At 42.7% G+C, this 25,282-nt stretch overlaps 1 protein-coding gene across 1 annotated transcript in view; it reads right to left on the minus strand.

Moving 5' to 3' along the window:
• LOC124795694 (ankyrin repeat domain-containing protein 33B-like) overlaps nt 1-6,124 on the minus strand; it is a 123,679-nt gene extending 117,555 nt beyond the window's left edge. Inside the window, exons 1-2 of the mRNA XM_047259775.1 lie at nt 6,101-6,124; nt 3,206-3,335 (exon numbers count right to left, since the gene is read on the minus strand). Coding sequence (XP_047115731.1) covers nt 3,206-3,335; nt 6,101-6,124 — 154 coding nt within the window. The remainder of the gene's footprint in view (nt 1-3,205; nt 3,336-6,100) is intronic.
• Between the last annotated feature and the right edge of the window lie 19,158 nt (nt 6,125-25,282).

Raw genomic sequence — 25,282 nt, forward strand, 5'->3', positions numbered from 1 at the left:
GTTTTGGGAAATTCTGTATCCGGGGTAGGACACCTTCATTGTTGAGCTGGCTGATTACTCGTGTCACCTCACAAGAAAGATTTTCCGCGTTGTTCTTTCAATTTGGGTAACAAATCAAAGTCTGGTGGGCTCATGTCAGGAATGTACTGTGGGTGGAAAAGTATTTCCCATCCATATTTGTGGAGCGTTTCTCTCACTGGTAGGGCAGTATGCGGTCCTGCATTATCGTGCAAAATGGGAACATCAGCTGCAAGCATGTCACGCCTTCTATGAGGAACTTTCGGGCCTCAAAACATTTTACAACAACATTTCGTAGTACGCGACTGTTACAGAAGTGTTGTAGCTATGACTCCATTAATGTCATACGCAAAGATCATCGTCAGTTTCATCTTAGATTGTTGGCAGCGGAACTGAGTGCGCAGAGTCGGAACTTTTTCATTGTAACATCTGAGACTTCAGTTATGGCTCAAAATCTCGTATCCAGGTATCAAGTTGAACAATTTCAGAACTGTTCTCCTTCTATTCCGCACCGTTGAAGCAATACTCCTGCGATTCTTTTGCGGCCCGCTTTCTGCTCTTCACTCAGATGATCATGCGGAACCCATCTGGCAACAACTTTTTTCCCCTTTTAACTATTCAGTTATGATTCTGTAAACTGAAGTGCCAGACATTCTGACCTCATAAGTAATTTACCCACATGTTTTTCGTCAATCCTCTCTGAAAATATTATTAACAATAACCTGAGAGGTTTGGTCTGTTGCAGTTGATGGCCCTCCACGTCTTGTGTTGTCCTCAGTGCTTACCCGACCTTCACTATGGTATTGTTGCTACGATCCACTACACTATTCGCACACACCTCTCTCCAAGTGTTGTCAATTTCCGTTGGGTTCTTTCAGATAGGGTTCGATTTTGATGCCGGAACGCTGGTCACTACGTGTGATTTCACCCGACTCGGTTTCAGCTGCCACTTTAAAACTGAATAGTCACGACATAGTAGCGCAAACCAGCGACGACGATGCGACCGTGAAAACTAAGATCTCGCTCACAAGTGACATGAATTTCAATTTGATCACGCCATCGTATGGGTCGCGAATGCGCAGTGTGCAGGACTTTTGAGATGGTCCTAGTAAGTTGTAGAAGCCATACTGTTATAGTGATATTTATGAGATTTATTAAATAAGCTATTATAGCCTGGACTTACAGTTTGCTTTACGTAGTCAGACTCTGCACCTAGTCCACTTTCAGAGTTACGTGTGACGAGTAAATAAGTTTTATTTTTACAAAGTGCTGAACAAAAGGATTATTAGACCCAGTTTGGTGAAGAAAAAATAAATAAATTGCACCCATAGCTGCGATAATAAATGGTAATACGGAATTAAGTGCTGAACAGAATGAACGAATGTGGTGGATTCCACGGTACGAGCGTATGATAACGGTAGGTGCCAGAAATAACAAAGGGAAAGTAATGTATCAAATCAAAAAGAAACAACTGTATGTCTATTATTTCGTTGAACTGCTTACATACGAAATAACTTCAAGAAACGACCGACGTACTCAAGCTGAGCTCGCAGTCATCTGACAGGTAACACAGGACAGATGTTACGCACGTGGAACAGAGTAATTCTTCAAAGATAAAGACCTGGGAACTTCAGTGATCAGAATTAAAATTCCAATCCCAAAGAAGGCAGGTGTTGACAGATGTGAAAATTACCGAACTATCAGTATAATAAGTCACTGCTGCAAAATACTAACGCGAATTCTTTGCAGACGAATGGAAAAACTAGCAGAAGCCGACCCCGGGGAAGATCAGTTCGGATTCCGTAAAAATATTGGAACACGTTAGGCAATACTGAACCTATGACGTATCTTAGAAGATAGATTAAGGAAAGGCAAACTTACGTTTCTAGCATTTGTAGACTTAGAGAAAGCTTTTGCCAATGTTGACTGGAATACTCTCTTTCAAATTCTGAAGGTGGCAGGGGTAAAATACAGGGAGCGAAAGGCTATTTACAATTTGTACAGAAACCAGATGGCAGTTATAAGAGTCGAGGGACATGAAAGGGAAGCAGTGGGTGGGTAGGGAGTGAGACAGGGTTGTAGCCTCTCCCCGATGTTGTTCAATCTGTATAGTGAGCAAGCAATAAAGGAAACAAAAGAAAAATACGGAGTAGGTATTAAAATCCATGGAGAAGAAATAAAAACTGTGAGGTTCGCCGATGACATTGTAATTCTGTCAGAGACAGCAAAGGACTTGGAAGAGTAGTTGAACGGAATGGATAGTGTCTTGAAGGGAGGATATAAGATGAACCTCAACAAAATCAAAACGAGGATAATGGAATGTAGTCGAATTAAGTCGGGTGATGCTGAGGAAATTAGATTAGGAAATGAGACACTTCAAGTAGTAAAGGAGTTTTTCTATTTGGGGAGCAAAATAACCGATGATGGTCGAAGTAGAGAGAATATAAAATGTAGACTGGCAATGGCAAGGAAAGCGTTTCTGAAGAAGAGAAATTTGTTAACATCGAGTATAGATTTAAGTGTCAGGAAGTAGTTTCTGAAAATATTTGTATGCAGTGTAGCCATGTACGGAAGTGAAACGTGGACCATAAATAGTTTAGACAACAAGAGAATAGAAGCTTTCGAATTGTGGTACTACAGAAGAATGCTGAAGATTAGATGGCTAGATCACATAACTAATGAGGAAGTATTGAATAGGATTGGGGAGAAGAGGAGCTTGTGGCACAACTTGACTAGAAGAAGGGATCGGTTGGCAGGACATGTTCTGAGACATCGAGGGATCACCAATTTAGTTTTAGAGGGCAGCGTGGAGGTAAAAATCGTAGAGGGAGACCAAGAGATGAATACACCAAGCAGATTCAGAAGGATGTAGCTTGCAGTAGGTACTGGGAGATGAAGAAGTTTGCACAGGATAGAGTAGCATGGACAGCTGCATCAAACCAGTCTCAGGACTGAAGACCACAACAACAACAGCAGATTATTTCAGTAACATTTTATACGTCAGATAACAGCATAGGAGGAGATACGGAAATCAATTGCACAAATAAACATTAAAGAAATAACAGTTAAAAGCGCATAAAGAGTACATAAGTTAAGGTCACGTTGTATTTGGTTTCATAGACCAAGATTGGCACAGATAGAAACAGTGAAGACAGTTTTTCCTGCTCCTAGGTCAGGATGTACGCACCGGCCTGCGCGGCGTAGTGGAGCGGCGTGTTGCCCTCGTTGTCGGCCTTGTTGACGTCAACCTCGGGGTGCTGCAGCAGCGCCTCCAGCATGGGCAGCGAGCCGTGGGCCGCGATGTGGCTCAGCGCCGTCTGAAACACGCCAAATGCCGCTCACAATCCACCCTGCAAGTGGCAACTATGCGGAGGTACGAGGTGTGGCTACAAAATGATAGGACTGCTCCTGTAAAACAATTCATTTCGAAAACATACATCTTTAATTACTGTCACCTTCAACCTATTCCCCTCCTCTATCCTTACAACGCTCCATTCGAACTTTCCATTGGTGGAAACAGTGCTGGAATTCTTCCTCTGTCAGCTCCTTGATGACGCATGCCGCTGTTTCTTCCATTGCTTCAACGGACTGAAATCTTGTTGCTTTTATACAGGTCTGACTTTGGGGCATAGACAAGTCATATGGTGATAGGTGTTGTGTACATAGTTACGCGCAGTCAGCGCGTACACAACTTTCCCACTAGAGCGCGCCCCGCTAAGCACAACAGCGCAGGCGCAGCGCTCGTCCGTCTCCGCACTACGAGATGGCGCTGCCTTAGAGATGGACCAAATTCTGCTTCCACCAATCCGCGTATTAATATGTAACGCAGCCAATGAGATTGCTGCTAACGTAGAACCTTTTCTCCTCGCGGATCACACTCGCGCAGTGATACCTGAACGCGCGAGGTATTACAATGAGTGTACAGACCTCTGATTAGTCAGTCTGCATTTGTCTGCACCAGTCTGTACGAGTCTGCATTTGTCTGCACCAGTCTGTACGAGTCTGCATTAGTCTGTACCAGTCTATAGTCAAGTTTCAGTCTGCACCTAATAAGATTACCATATTCCTGTACATAGCCATGAAGATAAATGAATAGACACTTTGTCAAGTATCAGAGATATGTGAGAATACGATTAACGTACCAAGACCAAAGGAACTTCAGACTCTCAATTTTAAACACCATCCAGAATCAAGTTACGTAATGTCTATGCTTTTTATTATTTTAATAAATGTGTGTGAAACTTAATCAAGTTCTGTTTAAAGTTGGTCACCGTCAATCTGCTACTCTAAGCGTGCAAGTGGCGTTTCTATCGTCTGACCTAACGGCAGAAGATAAGCACGCCAGGATAAGACCATGAGACATATTGCTGACACTCGCCTACTTCGTTAGAGCGACAAGTCAAATAATCTGATGGTGTGTGTACCGAAGGACTTACAGTATGCGCACCACAATAGGTCAGGCGAATATGGTGGGATGCTGTACTTCGCTAGAAACCTCTTAACAGACTGTGCGGTATGAGCCGGTGCGTTGTCTTGATGCAGAACTCTTCCATAAAACGGGTCTTCAGTCAGTTTATCCAGGTCCCATCTCCTTAAATTCCCACCTTTTTGCAGTTTCTTCAGTTTTAACCTACAGTTCATAACCCAAAGATTGTGGTCAGAGTCAACATCTGCCCCTGGAAACGTCTTACAATTTAAAACCTGGTTCCTAAATCTCTGTCTTACCATTATATAATCTATCTGATACCTTCTAGTATCAACAGGCTTCTTCCATGTAATCAACCATCTTTCATGATTCTTGAACCAAGTGTTAGCTATGATTAAGTTATGCTCTGTGCAAAATTCTACCAGGCGGCTTCCTCTTTCATTTCTTACCCCCAATGCATATTAACCTAATACGTTTCCTTCTCTCCCTTTTCCTACTCTCGAATTCCATTCACCCATGACTATTTAATTTTCGTCTCCCTTCACTATCTGAATAATTTCTTTTATCTCATCATACATTTCATCAATTTATTCGTCATCTGCAGAGCTAGTTGGCATATAAACTTGTCCTACTGTAGTAGGCGTGGGCTTCGTATCTATCTTGGCTACAATAATTCGTTCACTATGCTGTTTCTAGTAGCTTACCGCACTCCTCTTTTTTTATTCATCATTAAACTTACTCCTGCATTACCCCTATTTGATTCTGTATTTATAACCCTGTAATCACCTGACCAAAAGTTCTGTAGCTTCTTATCTCGACTGTTCTGGTTTTTTCAGAGTCCATGTTTCACTACCAAACGCACATTCCAAGAAATTTATTCCACAAATTAAGACTTACGTTTGAAACTAGTAGACATCTCTTGGGCAGGAATGTACTTTTTACCATTGCTAGTCTGCGTTTTGCTCCGTCCACATGGGTTATTTTGCTGCCTTGGCAGCTATATTCCTTAACTTCATGATCCCCGATTCTGATGTTGATTTTCTCGCTGGTCTCATTTCTGCCACTCCTCGTTACTTCCGTCTTTCTTAGCTTTACTGTACATCCACATTCTGTACCCATTGACTGTTCATTCCATTTAAAAATTCTTCTTTACTTTCACTGAGGATAGAAACGTCATCAGTGAATCTTGCCATTGATACCTTTTCATCTTGCATTTTAATTCCACTGTTGAACCTTTCTTTTATATCGGTCACTGCTTCTTCGACTGCATCCCTGCCTTACACCCTTTATAGTCCGAGCACTTCGTTGTTGGTCTTCCTCTCTTATTGTTCCCTCTTGCTTCTTGTACGTATGGTATATTACCCGTCTTTCCCTGTAGCTTACCCCTATTTTTCTCAGAATTTGAAACAGCTTGCGCAATTTGACATTGTCGAACGCTTTCCCCGTGTCTTGACTTTTCTTTAGTATACACCGTGGTAAATGCAGCAGTCTTTCGAAGCATGTAGACGCTGATAACAGTAATAACCAGTTTTAGGATTTTTAGATGCGCACCTTTTTTCTTATGGTAAATTAAAGGTACCACAGTGTAAAATTTTGCTTCTATTTGCGAAAAGACAAATCTTCATGCCACTTTTTCCCTTTTTTGACACTTTTTACCCTTTTATCTCCAGCTATGTCCATAATTCCGTTTCTTCATTTTTTTCTTGTACTGCAGCCTTTCAATAACCTTCGTGGACTCATTTTAATATTAGAAATGACCTGGCATTTGATTTCATTTTTATACGGTTTCAGATCAATATAAAATATTTCACTTTAAATTAACCTCTTCTCAGCTTTCAGCGAGCATGCAAATAGTAAACCTACCTCTTTCAGTAAACATGGGCCTGAAAGCAAAGCTGCAACAGTCGAAAATAACTATGTGTACGGCAGATCCTCTTTCTCTCACATTACCGCTCTAAACTGCCTGTAACAATGCAAATAGCATTCACATTCTTTTAGTTTCACCACAATCAGTAGTCTGCTGTTCGTGACCTGAAGTTTGTTACTAAACGATTGTGTTACTACATTTTACCACGCCAAGACGCCGGGTGACCCATTTTTCTGTTCTAGCTCAGGAATACAAAAAATATTCCATAGAAACTAATGGAACTGTTATGTGATAGACAATTTGCATTTTAAAAATTTTGTTAGATGAAAACACCAGCGAGATCGCATCAAACAACAAATTTCTAGATCTCGGCATCAAAAGACTACGACTCTTCAAGAAAGTAACTGTGTTCTTCAAAAAGCCAGATTCGGAGGCATTCAACGTCGATTTTTGTTGAGCTCTTACATAGGCAGGAATTCCACTCAATAAGCTGAACCATCCATCGTAGAAACTACAGAGGAGTCACTCAGATACCATACTGTGCCGAGGCATATGCAAATAATTCTGGAGAGTAGAATCTGAACAAGGGTGGAGAACAAATCGAGGGAGGAACAGCGTGGCATCAGACCTGGGAGGTCAACTGTTGACTTCATATTTGCAGTGAAACAGCTCCAGGTGCACCACTATGAGTTTGGGGAAGACTTTGTGATGGCCTTTCTCGATACAGAAAAAGCATTTGTTGGCGTCTGTAGAAGAAACGTCTGGAAAGAACTAGAAAAGAAGGGAGTAGAAAACGAGACGACAAGTAGAGAGGAGGAGATATGCTGTGGGAGTCTCAATTGTATGAAAGTAAGAAATAAAAGGACGGAGGATTTCCAGCAATCAAGCTGTGTGAAACAGGGCAGTGTACTGTCACCTCTGCTCTTCGCCGTGGTCTTGGATGAGATAATGATTAAGCTGGCAGAAAAAACTGGAGAAGGCAAGATGAAATCAATGATGTTCGCGGATGACCCGATGATCTGCGGAAACTGGGAGGAGGATATTCAGGAACAGCTGGATGCTTGGGGAGAAATTGTGAGACAGTATGGAGTGAAATTTAATGTCAACAAATTGAGGTCCTGGTTACAGCTAGAAAGAAAGATAGGCCGATTAGTGGAATAAGGATTGGAGGTGAAAAATTGAAGAAGTTGGAAAGTGCGAAGTACTTGGGAACTGTGACAGAGGAAAATAGAACAAATGAGAAACTGATCAGTGAATATGGCAGACAGACAGAAGCATTCCCTCGAAGTGTTAGGAGCCTTGTTTGGAACAAAGACGTCCCACAAAAAAGCAAGTAAGTAACACATAGAAGTTACTACAGCCCAACATGGGTAATGAAGAAAAGAAATGTAAGCAGATTGCAGGCATGTGAAATCAAGTTCCTTAGAAGTACGTTAGGAGTAACAAGGAAAGACAGGATGAGGAATGAAAGGATAAGGGTAATAGTGAAAGAGGAACCCTTGCAGAACAGGATAGAAATATTAAGGCTAAGATGGTATGCGCACATAGAGAGAATGGAAAACGAGAGAATTTCCAAGAAGATACACGAAATTCAGATGCGAAGTAAACGACTGAGAGTAAGACCATGGGATAGATGGTCGAAAGGTGTGGAGGAGTGCGTTGAAAAACGAGGCGAGGACTGGACCAGAGTGAACACAGGAAGATGGTTGGAAAACAGGACTAAGTGGCGAGGCATATGTTCCAAACAGACCCAGTCTGGGACTGGAAACTGTTCAAGATGATGAAGTTGAACCATCCAGCCTTCAAGCAATTTCTTCAAAAATACACAAAGATGTCAACGCCCTATGAGAGTAGTTTAAGAAAAATTTAAATGGTGCCTGTTTAGCAAGAAACCATACAAAGAATCAAGGAGAAAGTGTCTGACTGCGATGTGGAAATCATTTTGGATGTAACCATAGATTCAATAGCACAATATGTTTTGAACATTTTAGTTTTACTCTTAGCAGGGGAGAACGTTAAGCTTGTGCTGTTAAAAATGTACGAGCTGTAGAAAGCCATTGTTAACAGAGTAAGGCAATCAATCATGGACTTTTGTCAAAGCTGTGGTCTAGTGATATCCAGTTTGAAAAAGTTGTTCTGACGGTTACAGACCAAGTTCTACACATGAGGTCAGCTGTTAACGAATTGAAACCTTTGTTCTTTAAGTTGAAGCATGTAACATGCTTGGTCCACGCTTTTCAAAAGGCTTGTGAATCCCTAAAGAACGAATAGGACATCGCAAATCAGTTCGTCTCTGCCCTGAAGAAGATTCTACTGAAAGCCTCGAGCCGTGATTGTGCTTATAGGGAAATCACTGCCTGCCTCTTCCAAATTTCCCGGTCCTTACTAGCTGGGGATTTTGGACTGAGTGTGCTCCTATGCTGTGTGAGAATTTCGACGCGATTAAAGAGTTTGTGCTTTCTTTGGATCAAGCCGACGCAGGAGCAATTTCCGTGGCACAACAACTTTTGCTGCGGGACAAATACGTAATTTGCAGATAGAACTATTTTTTGTTCATTGTTACAAGGACCTGATTGCAGTTATTGAACGATTAAAAGAATAAAGTCTTGAAAAGAAAAAACAGTGGTATTATCTATACTTTCGTGAAGAAGAAATTACATGATTGTGACAAAGACAGACTTGAGTCTAGTATTCGGAAGAATCAGGGTATTGATTTTGTCACATATGTAGAGCTGCCATTCTGAGTGAATACAAACCTTGTTCAGCTGCCTTCTGTGGCCGTCGAAAGAAGCTTTAGCATCTATAAAGGCATTATGTCTCTTAACAGAAACAGACTTATTTTTAAAAATCTAGAGATACTTAACATCTTACAGTACAATTGCTTCATGTTTTTTCCTTCTTCTGATGAGTGATGATTTGGCGTATTATTTGTAAATAAACTAGAATAGGAGAATGAGAAATAGTTGAATTAGTTGAGTAAATCAACAACTTTTTGTTCCTTTTTTTACCTGATTTTGGTTTCCTTCCCCTTCCTCTTTTCATCTGAAATTTGCACCATAGAATCTAACCCAGGTAAAGACAGTTTACTAAGAAGGGAAATAAATTTCTTTCTTTTAGATTAATTATTGATGGAAAATATAAAGACTATTACAGATACACTAATTTATTCAGAAGTGATACTGCGAAATTGTGTTCCGGTTATGAGACAGCTTTCATGGGATAAGGATTCAGCTATAAGTAAATAAGGCACTCAAGCGTGACAAAAAATCCATGGTATAGTACGTAAGTTCTCCGTAGGAGCAGACATTCAGTTGTCTGTGTAGGTTAAAATCTATTAACGTATTGCTTTCTCCGTCAATTATAATTAAACGTTCCATATAAATGTAGTGCATAAGTGTGTCAGTCACGAGCAATGGACGCTGTCTCTCTCTCCCTATCAGTGCATCAAATGGACAAAGAAAGAAGTGTCGCGATTCGTAATCGATTATTTGTAACCTAAGTGTTAATCCAAATATTGCCGCATGTTGACTCACGCAAACAAATTTACTTGCTCACAACCGGTACATTACTACGCAACACAAATTATGTTTCCAACGTGTCACGCGCTTACAAAGACTAAAATTAGCAGTCAATCGAACATTATGCATCCGCATTTTGTACACAGTTTGACAGCTCTGTCGCGTCAGACCTTTCCCATAATCAAACTGGGGAGTGCCAATTACGGCCCGACTGTTGGGAAGATCAGAATTAATTACTGCGTGAATGAAAGCTGAGTATAAAAGCGGTCACGTCGATTGCATCGTAGATGCCACACGTTCCAAAATTAATCGCTGTCGTCCCAGAGAAGGAACCAGCCACAGTAGAATATTGAAATACTCATCGTCTTGCAACAAAAAATTTCAGAATATAGTTAGTAATAATAGCTTCAATCACCAAAGTATTTAATATTTTGTTTTTCTGTAATTAGATAGTTACAAATACTGGTGATTTTGTTTTATTTTTTTATTTACACGTCAAGTTCCGTAGAGCCCAATTGAGGAGAAAATCTCCAAGGTCATGGACCGTGTCAGTACATGAAATTACAACATAAAAGTAATAACAGATAGAAATAAAATGTTTACGAACCCAAAAAAAGTCAAGCCATAAGTTTCAGTAAATGCAGTCAACAATATAAGAATCAGCTTAATTTTTCAAGGAACTCCTCGACAGAATAGGAGTGGTGCATGAGGAAACTCTCCAGTTCCGATTTGAAAGCTTGTGAAATACTGCTAAGATTTTTGACTTCTTGCGGTAGCTTATTGAAAATGGATGCAGCAGTATACTGCACACCTTTCTGCACAAGAGTTAAGAAGTCAGATCCAAATGGAGGTTGGATTTCTGCCGAGTATTAACTGAGTGAAAGAATATATTTAGAGGCCAATGTCAGAATAGCCAGACTAGTGAACAAGGGCCGACAAGCGGTTCACGATCTTATACCAATTATTGTCCGAACCGACTGTTTCTGAGCCAAAAATATCCTTTTAGAATGGCGAGAGTTACCCCAAAATATAAAACCGTAATACATAAGCGAATTAAAATAAGCAAAGTAGACGACTTTTTGTGTCGAACCATCACTTACTTCAGATACCGTTCGAATAGCAAAAATGGCAGCATTAAGTCTTTGAACAAAATCTTGAACTAGGGCTTTCCACGACAGTTTACTATCTATCTGAACACCTATAAATCTGAACTGTTCAGTTTCACTAATCATAAGCCCATTCTGTGAAATTAAAACGTTGGGTTTTGTTGAATGAAGTGGCCACGAAAGTATTATTTTAATGTAGCGAAGAGAATAGGGTCGCTTGTGTAACGAACAGCAGAATTTAAAATTACAGCCCAAATAATTAACTGGCATTCCCATGTAAACCACAGGCTTTTGATATATTGACACATTGGCCAATTAACAGATATATGATCATAGGATGTATTGCACCGTGTGAGAGATTAGCTGTTAAAATGATTTTTCAAGCATTCTCGGTGGAATGTTTTCCAAGTTGCTGTGTATGTCACATGCGTTTCACGATATTTCGATTGCTTTCATGTATGTCTTGGTGAGGTGTTGTTCAGCGCTTTCATATCTTTGTCGTTCATTGATTTTCTGTTGACAAATGTACGACTTTCTGCTTCTTGTCTCGGCTGCAAACACAGAAACTTAGGCATCATCAGTTTCGTCATGAAAGCCTGGATGATTACTTAATTTCATTCTATCAGAGGGGGGAGGGGGGGAGGATTTCCAAAAATACCCCACACTACTGGAAATCGGTTGATAACATAATGTGTCGTAAGCACAAACCGTGTGTTCTCTGTTCAACAGAAAGGAAAACTCGATTTTTTGCTAAATACGCCAAGGCGTACAGCAGTGCGCTGTACAGTTTTCTGCCTGAGAATGAAAACATCTGAACGACGAAGTAATGAAAGTGCTAAACAGACTCTGAGCAAAACAACTACGTAAGTAGTCCACATATGATAGAAAGAATGTGACAACAATAACTCGACTGCACACCCAAAAAATTAGTTACGCGAACTCTAGTCGTAAAGTATCCAATACTAAATTCTTATGCAGAAGTATCCAGTAAAAAGCCGAGTTACGTTCTCGCAGCTCCAAGATAGTATTCTGGAAGTTCTCGTGTTTTTAGTTTTTATAAACATTCCATGGAACGGAGACGCTTGTTTAAAAACAAAAGAAAAGTCACAAAAATTTAACAGCTTTGATTCGTACTTAATATCGGAAATTCTGATCGCTACAAAAATAAGTATTCAAATGTATAGCTGTACAAATCATTTTTATAAAAAGTAAAAATAGTTGACAACCATTTTTGATACGGCTGTTTGTTGAGAACAAATGGCGTTACCGTTTGAAACCCACAGCTCCATCGTCAGACGGCTGTTCACGTTTTTAATATCATTCTGCTTATACTGAGCACAAGTTGTTGACTGTTTTCGTTGTGGCGAAATTTGGGGTCGTGGCGCCAAAAACGCAAAAAACGTTGTAAGAGGAGGACTAATTTTCTTTAATCGGATCTAACAGCGAACTAAAAGAATATAAAAAAGTTTCTAAGATAAGGAAAACAGTTAGTTTTTTGCTACTTACATCGAAACTCCCGCTCCATTTTAAGAGAATGTTGACAACTTTTTAAGATGTTTATACTTCGCGGAATGATAAACAAGCTCAGCACACGTTGGAACTCAGACATAGATCCGGAAACGGTCAGTTTCCATGTTAGAGACCAAAATTGACTCACGTTTGTAGGTCTCACGCTAATGTTAATGTTTCTTTTGTAATTCATCTACACGATAGGCTTCACCCCCCCCCCCCCCCCCAAATGATTACTTGCATGATGCGATCACATGTTGTTTTTTATTTACATCTTGCCTCGTTCACTCCATCGCCACTTTCCATTCAGTCGTTGTAGAAGGCAGACATTGCCAAAGTTAGTATACCTAAGGTTATGTCGTGAGAGTACAACAACCAGTTAATATACGACGAAGCACAACGTACCCTTGAAACGATTTCGACACGACTTTCAGGGGAAGATAGGTAGGTCGAAATCGAGCACCTGTTTGGAAGCCAAGGTTCTCGCATTTGACTCCTTTAGAACTTTTCTTGAGGCCCCCACATAGTCAGAGGAAAACTTGGGTGCTCTGTTAATGGATACGATACAAAAGTGATTCACTGTACATGAGATACTTTTGACTGAGTGGGAAACCACCCATTTCCGACGTCCTCGTACAGAACTGCACCTGTAAAAGGCGAGTATCATAGAATTAATATATGATAGAAAACTTTTAAAAATTAAATCACTTTTTGATTACAGTATTCGTCTTTCGAAACGTTGTAAGAAGTGCATGTAGCATATACACTGAAGGCCCAAAGAAACTAGTGCAGCTGCCTAATATCGTGTAGGACCCCACCAGCACGCAGAAGTGCCGCAACACGACGTGGCATGGATTCGACTATCTCAAGCAGTGCTTGAGGGAACTGACACCATGAATCCTGCACAGCTGTCCATAAATCCGTAAGGAGGTGGAGATCTCTTCTGAGCAGCACGTTGCAAGGCATCCCATATATGTCAATAATGTTCATCTCTGGGCAGTTTGGTAGCCACCGGAAGTTTTTGGACTCAGAAGAGTGTTCTTGGAGCCACTCTGTAGCAATTCTGGACGTGTGGGGTGTCGCATTGTCGTGCTGGATTTGCCCAAGTCCGTCGGAATGCATAACGGACGTGAATGGATACAGATGATCAGACAGGATTCTTACGTACGTGTCACCTGTCAGAGTCGTATCTAGACGTATCAGGGGTCCCATATCTCTTCGACTGCACACGCCCCACGGCTTAACAGAGCCTTCACCAGTTTGAACAGTCCCCTGCTGACATGCAGGTTCTGTGGATTCATGAGGTTGTCTCCATACCCGTGGACATTCATCAATTTAATACAATTTGATACAAGACACGTCCGACCAGGTAACACGTTTCCAGTCTTCAACAGTCATTGTCGGTGTTGACGGGCCCAGGCGAGGCTTAAGGCTTTGTGTCGTGCAATCATCAAGCCCATATCGATGATGTCTCGTTGAATGGTTCGCTCGCTGACACTTGCTGATGACCCAGCATTGAAATCTGCAGGAATTTTCGGAAGGGTCGTTGGTGCAGGTGGGCGTGCTGCAATACCCCTCCCCAGCGTGTCCCACACGTGCTCGTTGGGACTTAAGCGGGGGAACGAGCAGGCCTCTCTGTCCACCTAACATCCTCTCGATTCCAAGAGCTCCTGCAGCTACGCTGTTCGACACAGTCCGCATTGCCATCCACAAACATGAAGTCAGGGCCGAATTCACCTTTTGAAGGACGCGCAAGGGGAGTACAGTATCCACCGCTGAGTGTACCGTGTTCAAAGATTTGAAGGTCAGTGCGTCCATGCAACATGAAGCCTCCGCACACGATAACACATGGACCTCCGAAACCATTATGTCAGACAGTGCTCCTGGGTGCTTTACGTCTTCCCTCCAGGCTGTGTCTGATCTCATTCGTACGTAATATATCGGATTTACTACACTACTGGCCATTAAAATTGCTACATCGCGAAGATGACGTGCTCCAGACGCGAAATTTAACCGACAGGAAGAGGATGCTACGATTTGCAAATGATTAGCTTTTCAGAGCATTCACACAAGGTTGGCAGCAGTGGCGACACCTACAACGTGCCGACATGAGGAAAGTTTCCAACCGATTTCTCATACACATACAGCAGTTGACCGGCGTTGCCTGGTGAAACGTTGCTGTGATGCCTCGTGTAAGGAGGGGAAATGCGTACCATCACGTTTCCGACTTTGATAAAGGTCGGATTGTGGCCTATCGCGATTGTGATTTATCCTATCGCGACATAGCTGTTCGCGTTGGTCGAGATCTAATGACTGTTAGCAGAGTATGGAATCGGTGGGTTCAGGAGGGTAATACGGAACGCCGTGCTGGATCCCAACCGCCTCGTATCACTAGCAGTCGAGATGACAGGCATCTTATCCGTATGGCTGTAACGGATGGTGCAGCCACGTCTCGATCCCTGAGCCAACATATGGGGACGTTTGCAAGACAACAACCATCTGCACGAACAGTTCGACGACGTTTGCAGCAGCATGGACTATAAGCTCGGAGACCATGACTGCTGTTACCCTTGACGTTGCATCACAGACAGGAGCGCCTGCGATGGTGTACTCAACGACGAACCTGGGTGCACGAATGGCAAAACCTCATTTTCTCGGATGAATCCAGGTTCTGTTTACAGCATCATGATAGTCGTTTTCGTGTTTGGCGACATCGCTGTGAACGCACATTGGAATCGTGTATTCGTCATCGCCATACTGGCGTATCACCCGGCGTAATGGTATGGGGTGCCATTGGTTACGCGTCTCGCTCACCTCTTTTTCGCATTGACGGCACTTTGAACAGTGGACGTTACATTTCAGATGTGTTACGACCCGTGGCTCAACCTTTCATTTGATCCCTGCGAAATCCTACATTTCAGTAGGGTAATGCACGACCGCATGTTGCAGGTCTTGTATGGGCCTTTCTGGATACAGAAAATGTTCGACTGCTGCCCTGGCCAGCACATTCTCCAGATCTCTCACCAATTGAAAACGTCTGGTCAATGTTGGCCGAGCAACTGGCTCGTCACAATACGCCAGTCACTACTCTTGATGAACTGTGGTATCGTGTTGAAGCTGCATGGGCAGCTGTACCTGTACACGCCATCCAAGCTCTGTTTGACTCAATGCCCAGGCGTATCAAGGCCATTATTACGGCCAGAGGTGGTTGTTCTGGGTACTGATTTCTCAGGATCTATGCACCCAAATTGCGTGAAAATGTAATCACATGTCAGTTCTAGTATATTATGTATGTCCAATGAATAACCATTTACCATATGCATTTCTTCTTGGTGTAGCAATTTTAATGGCGAGTAGTGTAATTTAAATTTTTTGGGAACTACATATTTACGTGCACTTCGACGCTGAACCTTTTGTGATGTTAAATTGACTTTCAGGGTAGCCTCCTGCCTGTATACGCCACATTAGTTGTGTTTCATTCATCCAGATATCCTAACGACCGAGCACACCTGTACAGCACATTGCGCCAGTGACTCTGTGCAGAGGTTAATAACAGGCAGATCAGCGATGGCGAAAATGTACACTGTAAGATCAAAAGTATCCCGACACCCCCGTGCAATGCAGAATTGATCACTAGATGTCGCGACAGGAGGACCCGCCAGTATAAAAGGAGGCGGGGAGTACTGTGTTGTCAGTAGAGAATCAGCAACAGCAGACTGGGTCGGTCAGGACACCTTAGTTCCCTCGAACGTGGACTATCCATTGGATGCCACCTGATAACAATCCGTCGGGGACATTTCAACCCTTCTAAAGCTGCCTGAGCTGACTTTTGATACTGGAAACTCGAAGAAACGCCCACAGTTAAGCCAAGACCAGGTAGACCTTATGTACTGACGGACAGGAACCGTCACGCATTACGCAGCGTGGCTGTAAACAGTCGCATTAAATCGTCGAAAGGAATAACTCGGGAGTTCCAACATGCTAGTTGCGGTCTAGCTAGCGCCGTGAATATGGGTAGGAATTTGAACAGGTTGGGGTACAATGGTCGAGCAGCTGCTCATAAGCCACACATTTCCGTGGATGACGCTTGAGCGGGTGTGAAGAGCGACGCAACTTTACTGTGGAAGCCTGGAAAAGATTTGAAGTGATGAATCAGCCTATACACTGTGGCAATCCGATGGAAGAGTTTTGTTTTGGCGAATGTTTGGAGAACGTTAGCTACCATCATGCATTGTGCCAACAATGAAGCAGGTGGTGGTACGGTATTGAGGAGTTTATATTGTTTAGCGTGTTTTCCTCATATTGCCCTTAAGAAAGAGCAAAATGTAGAAGGATACACATTTTACAGCGTTGCGTGCTGTGTCAGTAGAGGAACAGTTCGGAGACGATCATTGTATCAGGATGACGGTGCACCCTATCATAAAGCGGCATTTGCGAGACAATGGTTAGAGGACAATAAAATTTCTGAAATTAATGGTCTGCCCATAGTCACGATCTGAACTCGATGCAACACCTTTTGGGTGAGTTAAAATGTCAGCTTCATTGCAGACCCCAACGTCCAACATAACTACCTTCTCTGGTTTCGACTCTTGCAGAAAACTGGGCTCCCATTTCTTCACAGACATTCAGTCACCACACTGAGTGTCCCCAGCAGAGTTGAAGCCGTCATAAAGGAGGAGGATGAACTCAGCCCGTACTAATGTTCACTAATAGGTACCCGGGTACTTTTGACCAGATAGTGTACAGCAGCTGCTGTACAAGACGCTGGAGCACCCACATCAGCTGCGTGTCCAGCCCCGTGCTACCCTATCTCTCGCGGTTCGCGGCCGCCGTGGGCGCCGCACATTCACGGCCGGCGCTTTTCAGCTGCCACTGGACTTCCCTTACGTCACAGACAGGAGGCGTCACGTGACCGCCACTGTGCAGAGCGCCCCATTCACCGTCGCTGTTGCGGTTACCCGCTCCCTTCCAGAACGACTCTAAAACCACAGAGGCGCAACATTTTACATAGTCACGTCTTAAACTTCTCGCCCGATATTATTCAAACTCGTAAACAAACCCGTTACAACCATAGAGCAGAATTATTAAAAAAAAAGAAAGGAAATTCGCATTAAGTCGATGGACGAACTGAACAGTGAGGTTGCTCTACTCTGAGCAAGAATGAAAGCTTCAGTTTACTTTTCTTGCTTACCCTCAACTGCTAGGTCCTTGAAACTGTCAAGAATGTAATGGCGAGACTACTGACTGTGGAGCAATAACTACACCGATATCACGAACAACGTACGCAGGCTATGGGGCCAAATAATTTTGTACCGAGGGCAGTTTTAACTGCGCATTGTACTACATTGTACTGAAACAGGCGTTTATCACTTTCTACAGATGCTATGAGCTAGTTTCTGCTAGATGTAAGTTGTTGAAGTAAATAAAATATTAAATATCCGTTTCCGACAATTAGTTTTTTATGTCGAAGAACTGCGATGTTCGTGTGCTTCGTGACTCACGCCCAACGCAAGCAGACATAGAAAGTCAGGGAGTAACGCCGCCAGATTTTCGGAATAGTGGAGCAATGGAAGCATCTGACAAAGTGACTATCCTATAGGATGCACAGTTTGCAGATATCACAAAACTAAGTTACTCAAAATTACATAGGAATGCTTTTACGAAAGAACGTTCTCGGCGAGTGACTCTTTTAGGTTAGAAAAAAAAAAAATCTCACACAATAGCAACGGAAATAAAAAATAATTCGATTGGTGAGACGAAGAATCCAAAATGGTTAATCAGATTTAAGAACATGACCACACTACATTTAGCAGAATGCCACAGGATGATCGTTCTACTAGAGTAGGACATTTCGCTGTAAGATCTAATCTCGCATACGAGAATGCTTGTGAGGAAGAGGAGGGGGGGGGGGGGGGTGGTGAGATCGCTCATGGTATTGGTTGTGTGACACTGTCACTACTCATAATGCATAGCCCGGTTGAAGCCAATAACCGTAGCCGTGGATGCAGACAGACCTAGTCGTTTAAATGTCTTCTGGTAATGTTGCAGACTTATGCGCTGCACTACACATCTCACGTCAGGTCACACACAGCTACAATAATATTCTGCCTGTCTTTAAGGAGTCACCGAAGTCCGGGAAAATGACCCTGAGATTATTATTAACACAGTGGTTATAGTATTGTTTTCCTTGTTTTTGTAGAATATAATCGCAAAAACATTACCTGTGTTAACATAAATATTTTATAAGGTTCAAATGGTTCAAATGGCTCTAAGCACTATGGGACTTAACTACTGTGGTCATCAGTCCCCTAGAACTTAGAACTACTTAAACCTAACTAACCTAAGGACATCACACACATCCATGCCCGAGGCAGGATTCGAACCTGCGACCGTAGCGGTCACGCGGTTCCAGACCGTAGCGCCTATAACCGCACGGCCACTCCGGCCGGCATATTTTATAAGGTTTTATGTCACTGCGTTGTTGCCACTCCGAAGACTGGTTTGATGCAACTTCCACGTTAGTATATACTTCTCAAGTTTTTTTATATTTCTGCATAGCTATTGTAACCTGCATTTATTTGAATCTGCTTACTTAGTGAAGCCTTGGTCTCCCTCTAAAAGTTTCGCCTTAAGACACTTCTCTTTGTCACCCAATTAATTGTTCCTTGATGCCCCAAGGTGTGTCCCACCAACCTCTTCTTATCTTGGTCAAATTGACCGTAATTTTTTTCCTCGTGTTATTCACTACTTCTTCATTAGTTGTGGAATATACCCTTTTATGCTTCAGCATTATTCCAGAGCACCACACTTCAAAAGGATTCATTCTAGTGTGTACTGTGTATTGTCCAATTTCATTTCCATGTGAGGTTACACAAAAAAATGTTCATAAAAGATTTACGACTTTAAATTTATGTACGATGATAACATTTGAATAGAAACTGCAATCAGTTTCGCTCTAATCCAAAACATATACATCTTTCGATATAATCGATCGACCCTAATGTTACACATTCTTGTTCAAATACGTGGCACACCTGTTCGTTTTGTTCGTTACTAATCGTAACAAATTTGAAGTTAATAAATGTTACGTGAAAAGTAAAGTTTCGGGTTCTGGCCCTAGATGGGACAATAGTGTCTGGCTGACCACCGTGTCATCCTCTGCTAATGACGTCACTGAATACAGTATGGAAGGGCATGTGGTCAGCACACCGCTCTTCCGGTCGTTATCAGGTTCCTTGACCTTGGAAAGGCTACTAATCGGTCGAATAAATCCTCAGTTGCCCTGACGAGATTACGCTTGTACCAGTACTCGCACCACCTAACTTCTCCAGCTGAACAGCCTAATACCGTGCATCAATCAACGCATAAATTTATTTCAGATGTGAAGCTTAACAAATTGATGAAGACAAAAAACGAAAGGAACAACGGACTGCGAAGCAATTATCTGAATGGGACGGAAACCGGTAGATGCGATGTACATGTGCAGAAAAACATATGATTACAATTTCAGAAACATGGATGATTTATCCAATAGAAAGATCTTCACAAACGCAAGCCAATAACGCGTTGCTCCAACTCTGGCCCTAATGAAAGCAATTATTCGGGTTGGTATTGGTTGACAGAGTTGTTGGACGTCCTCCTGAGGGATATCGTGACAAAATGTGTCCAAATAGCTCGTTAGATCGTCAAAATCGCGAGCTAGTTCGAGGGCCATAGCCATAACACCCCAGAGAGATCCTGCGTCCTTGTGGGCCAAGGTAGGGTTTGGCAAGCAAGAAAACAAGCAGCAAAAACTATCACCTTATGCGGGCAGGCAATATCTTGATGAAATATAAGCCGAGGGTGGTTTGCCATGAAATGCAACAAAACGGGTCGTAGAATATCGCCCACGTACCGTTGTGCTGTAAGGCTACCGCGGATGAAAACAAAAGAGGTGATCCTGTGAGAAGAAATGGCACCCGAGATCATCAGTCCCAGTCGTTGGGGCGAGTGGCGGGCGACAGTGAAGTTGGTATTCCACCGCTGTCTGGGGCGTCTCCAGACAGGTCATCGGGCTGGAACTCATTGACTGGAGCAGAATCGTCTTCCGTGATGAGTCCCACTTGGAACTGAGCCCTGATGACCAGCGGAGATGTGTCTGGAGATGCCCCAGACAGCGGTGGGGTACCAACCTGAGTGTCACCCGCCACACGGCCCTACAGGCAGAGTGATGGTCTGGGGGTGCCATTTCATTTCATACCAGGACACATTTGGCCGTCGTCTGCGGGACCCTTACAACACAGCGGTACGTCGACGATATTCTAAAAAAAATGCTTAAAATGGCTCTGAGCACTATGGGACTTAACTGCTGAAGTCATCAGTCCCCTAGATCTTAGAACTACTTAAACCTAACTAACCTAATGACATCACACACATCCATGCCCGAGGCAGGATTCGAACCTGCGTCCGTAGCGGTCACGCGGTTCCAGACTGTAGTGCCTAGAACCGTTCGGCCACTGCGGCCGGCGACGATATTTTACGTCCCGTTTTGTTGCCCTTCATGGTAAACCATCTTGGACTTACATTTCAGCAAGTCAACGCTCGCCCGCACACACCGATAGTTTCTATTGCTTGTCTTCGGTCTTGCTAAATTTTATGTTGGCCAGCAAAGGTCAACGGGTCTCTTCCCAATTGATGTTTGGAGCATTATGGGCAGGGCCCTCCAACCATCTCTGGGTTTTGACGATCCAACGCGCCAATTAGACAGAATTTGGCACTATATCCCTTAGAAGGTCATCCAATAACTGTATCAATCAATGAGAAGTCGAATAACTGCTTTCATAAGAGCCAGAGGTGGACCAACGCGTTATTGACTTGCTCAGTTTGAGAAGATCTTTCTCTTGGGCAAAACATTCAGATTTTCTGAAATTGTTATTTTTTTTGTCTGTACATGTATCCCACATCTCCCGATTTCCGTCCCCTTCGGATAATTCCTTCGTGGTGCGCCTTTTTCTTGTTTTTGCCTTAGAGTTTATTTAGTTTGCAATCATCTATGATCTATATAATTTTAACCTTTAAGGTTTCTAACATCCTGCTGATGAAACTATTATTAGATCAGAATAGTACTTCTTCCATAGATCATGACTACGACACTTTGTAATGATGTGGAACGTGTCAGGTTAATATAAGGTGTCTATACAAGATATTACATTACACAAAATACTACATGATACTTGTTGTTGTTGTTGTTGTTGTTGTTGTTGTCTTCAGTCCGGAGACTGGTTTGATGCAGCTCTCCATGCTACTCTATCCTGTGCAAGCTTCTTCATCTCCCAGTACCTACTGCAACCTACATCCTTCTGAATCTGCTTAGTGTATTCATCTCTTGGTCTCCCTCTACGATTTTTACCCTCGACGCTGCCCTCCAATACTAAATTGGTGATCCCTTGATGTCTCAGAACATGTCCTACCAACCGATCCCTTCTTCTATTCAAGTTGTACCACAAACTTCTCTTCTCCCCAATCCTATTCAATACCTCCTCATTAGTGATATGGTCTACCCATCTAATCTTCAGCATTCTTCTGTAGCACTACATTTCGAAAGCTTCTATTCTCTTCTTGTCCAAACTAGCTATCGTCCATGTTTCACTTCCATACATGGCTACACTCCATACAAATACTTTCAAAAACGACTTCCTGACACTTAAATCTATACTCGATGTTAACAAATTTCTCTTCTTCACAAACGCTTTCCTTGCCATTGCCAGTCTACATTTTATGTCACTTATATATTTTATGACACTTAATGTTTTTAATTTTTTTTTTTGGTGGGTGATTGGGAAATTACCCACTACCTATATCCAAAAATTCATCTAATGAGTAGAGTAGCTGCCATTAAGAAATTCTTTTAATTTCCTTTTAAATGCTATATGGATATCTGTCAGACTTTTGGTGCTACTAGGTAAGTGACCAAAGACTTTTGTGGCAGCATAATTTACCCCCTTCTGAGCCAAACGTAGATTTATCCTTGAGTAGTGAAGATCATCCTTTCTCCTAGTGCTGCAGCTATGTACACTGCTATTACTTTTGAATTCGTTCGGATTGTTAATAACAAATTTCATAAGTGAATATATATATTGTGAGGCTACAGTGAAGATCTCCAGCTCTTTAAATAAGTGCCTGCAGGATGATCTTGGATGAGCTCCAGCAATCATTCTGATTACACGCTTTTGTGAAATGAACACTTTTTTACTCAATGATGAGTTACCCCAGAATATGATGCCATACGAAAGGAGAGAATGAATATAGGCGTGGTAAGCTAATTTACTGAGATGTATATCCCCAAAATTTGCAATGACCCTAATATCATAAGTAGCTCAACTCAGCATACCTCCTCAATAGTGATATGGTCTACCCAGCAGATGTTCCGTGTGTTTTTTCCAGTTCAACCCCTCATCAATGCATAAATCCAGAAATTTTGAATATTCTACTTAGAGAAAGCTTTTGACAATGTTGACTGGAATACTCTCTTTCAAATTCTAAAGGTGGCAGGGGTAAAATACAGGAAGCGAAAGGCTATTTACAATTTGTACAGAAACCACATGGCAGTTATAAGAGTCGAGGGGCATGAAAGGGAAGCAGCGGCTGGGAAGGGAGTGAGACAGGGTTGTAGCCTCTCCCCGATGTTATTCAATCTGTATATTGAGCAAGCAGTAAAGGAAACAAAAGAAAAATTCGGAGTAGGTATTAAAATCCATGGAGAAGAAATAAAAACGTTGAGGTTCGCCGATGACATTGTAATTCTGTCAGAGACAGCAAAGGACTTGGAGGAGAAGTTGAACGGAATGGACAGTGTCTTGAAGGGAGGATATAGGATGAACATCAACAAAAGCAAAACGAGGATAATGGAATGTAGTCGAATTAAGTCGGGTGATGATGAGGGAATTAGATTAGGAAATGAGACACTTAAAGTAGTAACGAGTTTTTGTATTTAGGGAGCAAAATAACTGATGATGGTCGAAGTAGAGAGGATATAAAATATAGACTGGCAATGGCAAGGAAAGCGTTTCTGAAGAAGAGAAATTTGTTAACATCGAGTATAGATTTAAGTGTCAGGAAGTCGTTTCTGAAAGTATTTGTATGGAGTGTAGCCATGTATGGAAGTGAAACATGGACGATAAATAGTTTGCACAAGAAGAGAATAGAAGCTTTCGAAATGTGATGCTACAGAAGAATGCTGAAGATTAGATGGGTAGATCACATAACTAATGAGGAGCTATTGAAAAGAATTGGGGAGAAGAGGAGTTTGTGGCACAACTTGACTAGAAGAAGGGACCGGTTGGTAGGACATGTTCTGAGGCATCAAGGTATCACAAATTTAGCACTGGAGGGCAGCATGGAGGGTAAAAATCGTAGAGGGAGACCAAGAGATGAATACACTAAGCAGATTCAGAAGGATGTAGGTACTGGGAGATGAAGAAGCTTGCACAGGATAGAGCAGCATGGAGAGCTGCATCAAACCAGTCTCAGGACTGAAGACAACAACAACAACCTTAGCTACCGATTTCTGATCGAAGTCTATATTTATTAATGGTGTCATTCCATTTACTGTGTGGAACTGTATGTACTGTGTTTTGTCAAAGTTTAATGAGAGCCCATTTGAAGACAAGCACTTACTGATTTTCTGAAAAACATCGTTTACAATTTCACCAGTTAATTCTTGTCTGTTGGGTGTGATAGCTACACATGTATCATTGCCACTATAACAATGTAGATAGCACAGGACGCAGAAAGTTATCCTTGTGAAGCACAGAAACTGAGCAGAGGAGATGAGGCCTCTGGTTGGCCTCCAGGGTACCCGCCAGGCGCTAACTGGCTGCCGCGCAGTGACGTCTGTCGGCAGACCGGCGCGTGCCCCGAGGACGGGCCAGAAGTTAAGTTGGCCATTCTGGAGTTGGTGCTGCCTCGCCGGATCGAGTTAGCGCTGCGTCCGCGAGGAAACGGCCGCTAGCGTGCACCATTTATCCCGCAGGCCATCAATAACGCTGCCAGACCGGCGCCCGCGTAACTACACTACTGGCCATTAAAACTGCTACACCAGGAAGATATGCAGATGATAAACGGGTATTCATTGGACAAATATATTATACTAGACCTGACATGTGATTACATTTTCATGCAATTTTGGTGCATAGATCCTGAGAAATCAGTACCCAGAACAACCACGTCTGGCGTTACAACGGGCTTGATACGCCTGGGCATTGAGTCAAACAGAGCTTGGATGCCGTGTACAGGTGCAGCAGCCCATGTAGCTACAATAAGATACCACAGTTCATCTAGAGTAGTAACTGGCGTATTGTGACGATCCAGTTGCTCGGCCACCATTGACCAGACGTTTTCAGTTGGTGAGAGATCTGGATAATGTGCTGGCCAGAGCAGCAGTCGAACATTTTCTGTATACAGAAATGCCCGTACAGGACCTGCAGCATGCGGTCGTGCATTATCCTGCTGAAATGTAGGGTTTCGCAGGGATCGAACGAAGGGTAGAGCCACGGGTCGTAACACATCTGAAATGTAACGTCCACTGTTCGAAGTGCCGTCGATGCCAACAAGAGGTGACCGAGACGTGTAACCAATGGCACCCCATACCATCACGCCGGGTGATACGCCAGTATGGCGATGACGAATACACGCTTCCAACGTGCGTTCACCGCGATGTCGCCAAAGACGGATGCGACCATCATGATGGTGTAAACAGAACCTGGATTCATCCAAAAAAATGACGTTTTGCCATTCTTGCACCCAGGTTTGTCGTTGAGTACACCATCGCAGGCACTCCTGTCTGTGATGCAGCGTCAAG

The sequence above is a fragment of the Schistocerca piceifrons genome, chromosome 4 (genome assembly GCF_021461385.2).
Source record: "Schistocerca piceifrons isolate TAMUIC-IGC-003096 chromosome 4, iqSchPice1.1, whole genome shotgun sequence".
NCBI lineage: Eukaryota > Metazoa > Arthropoda > Insecta > Orthoptera > Acrididae > Schistocerca > Schistocerca piceifrons.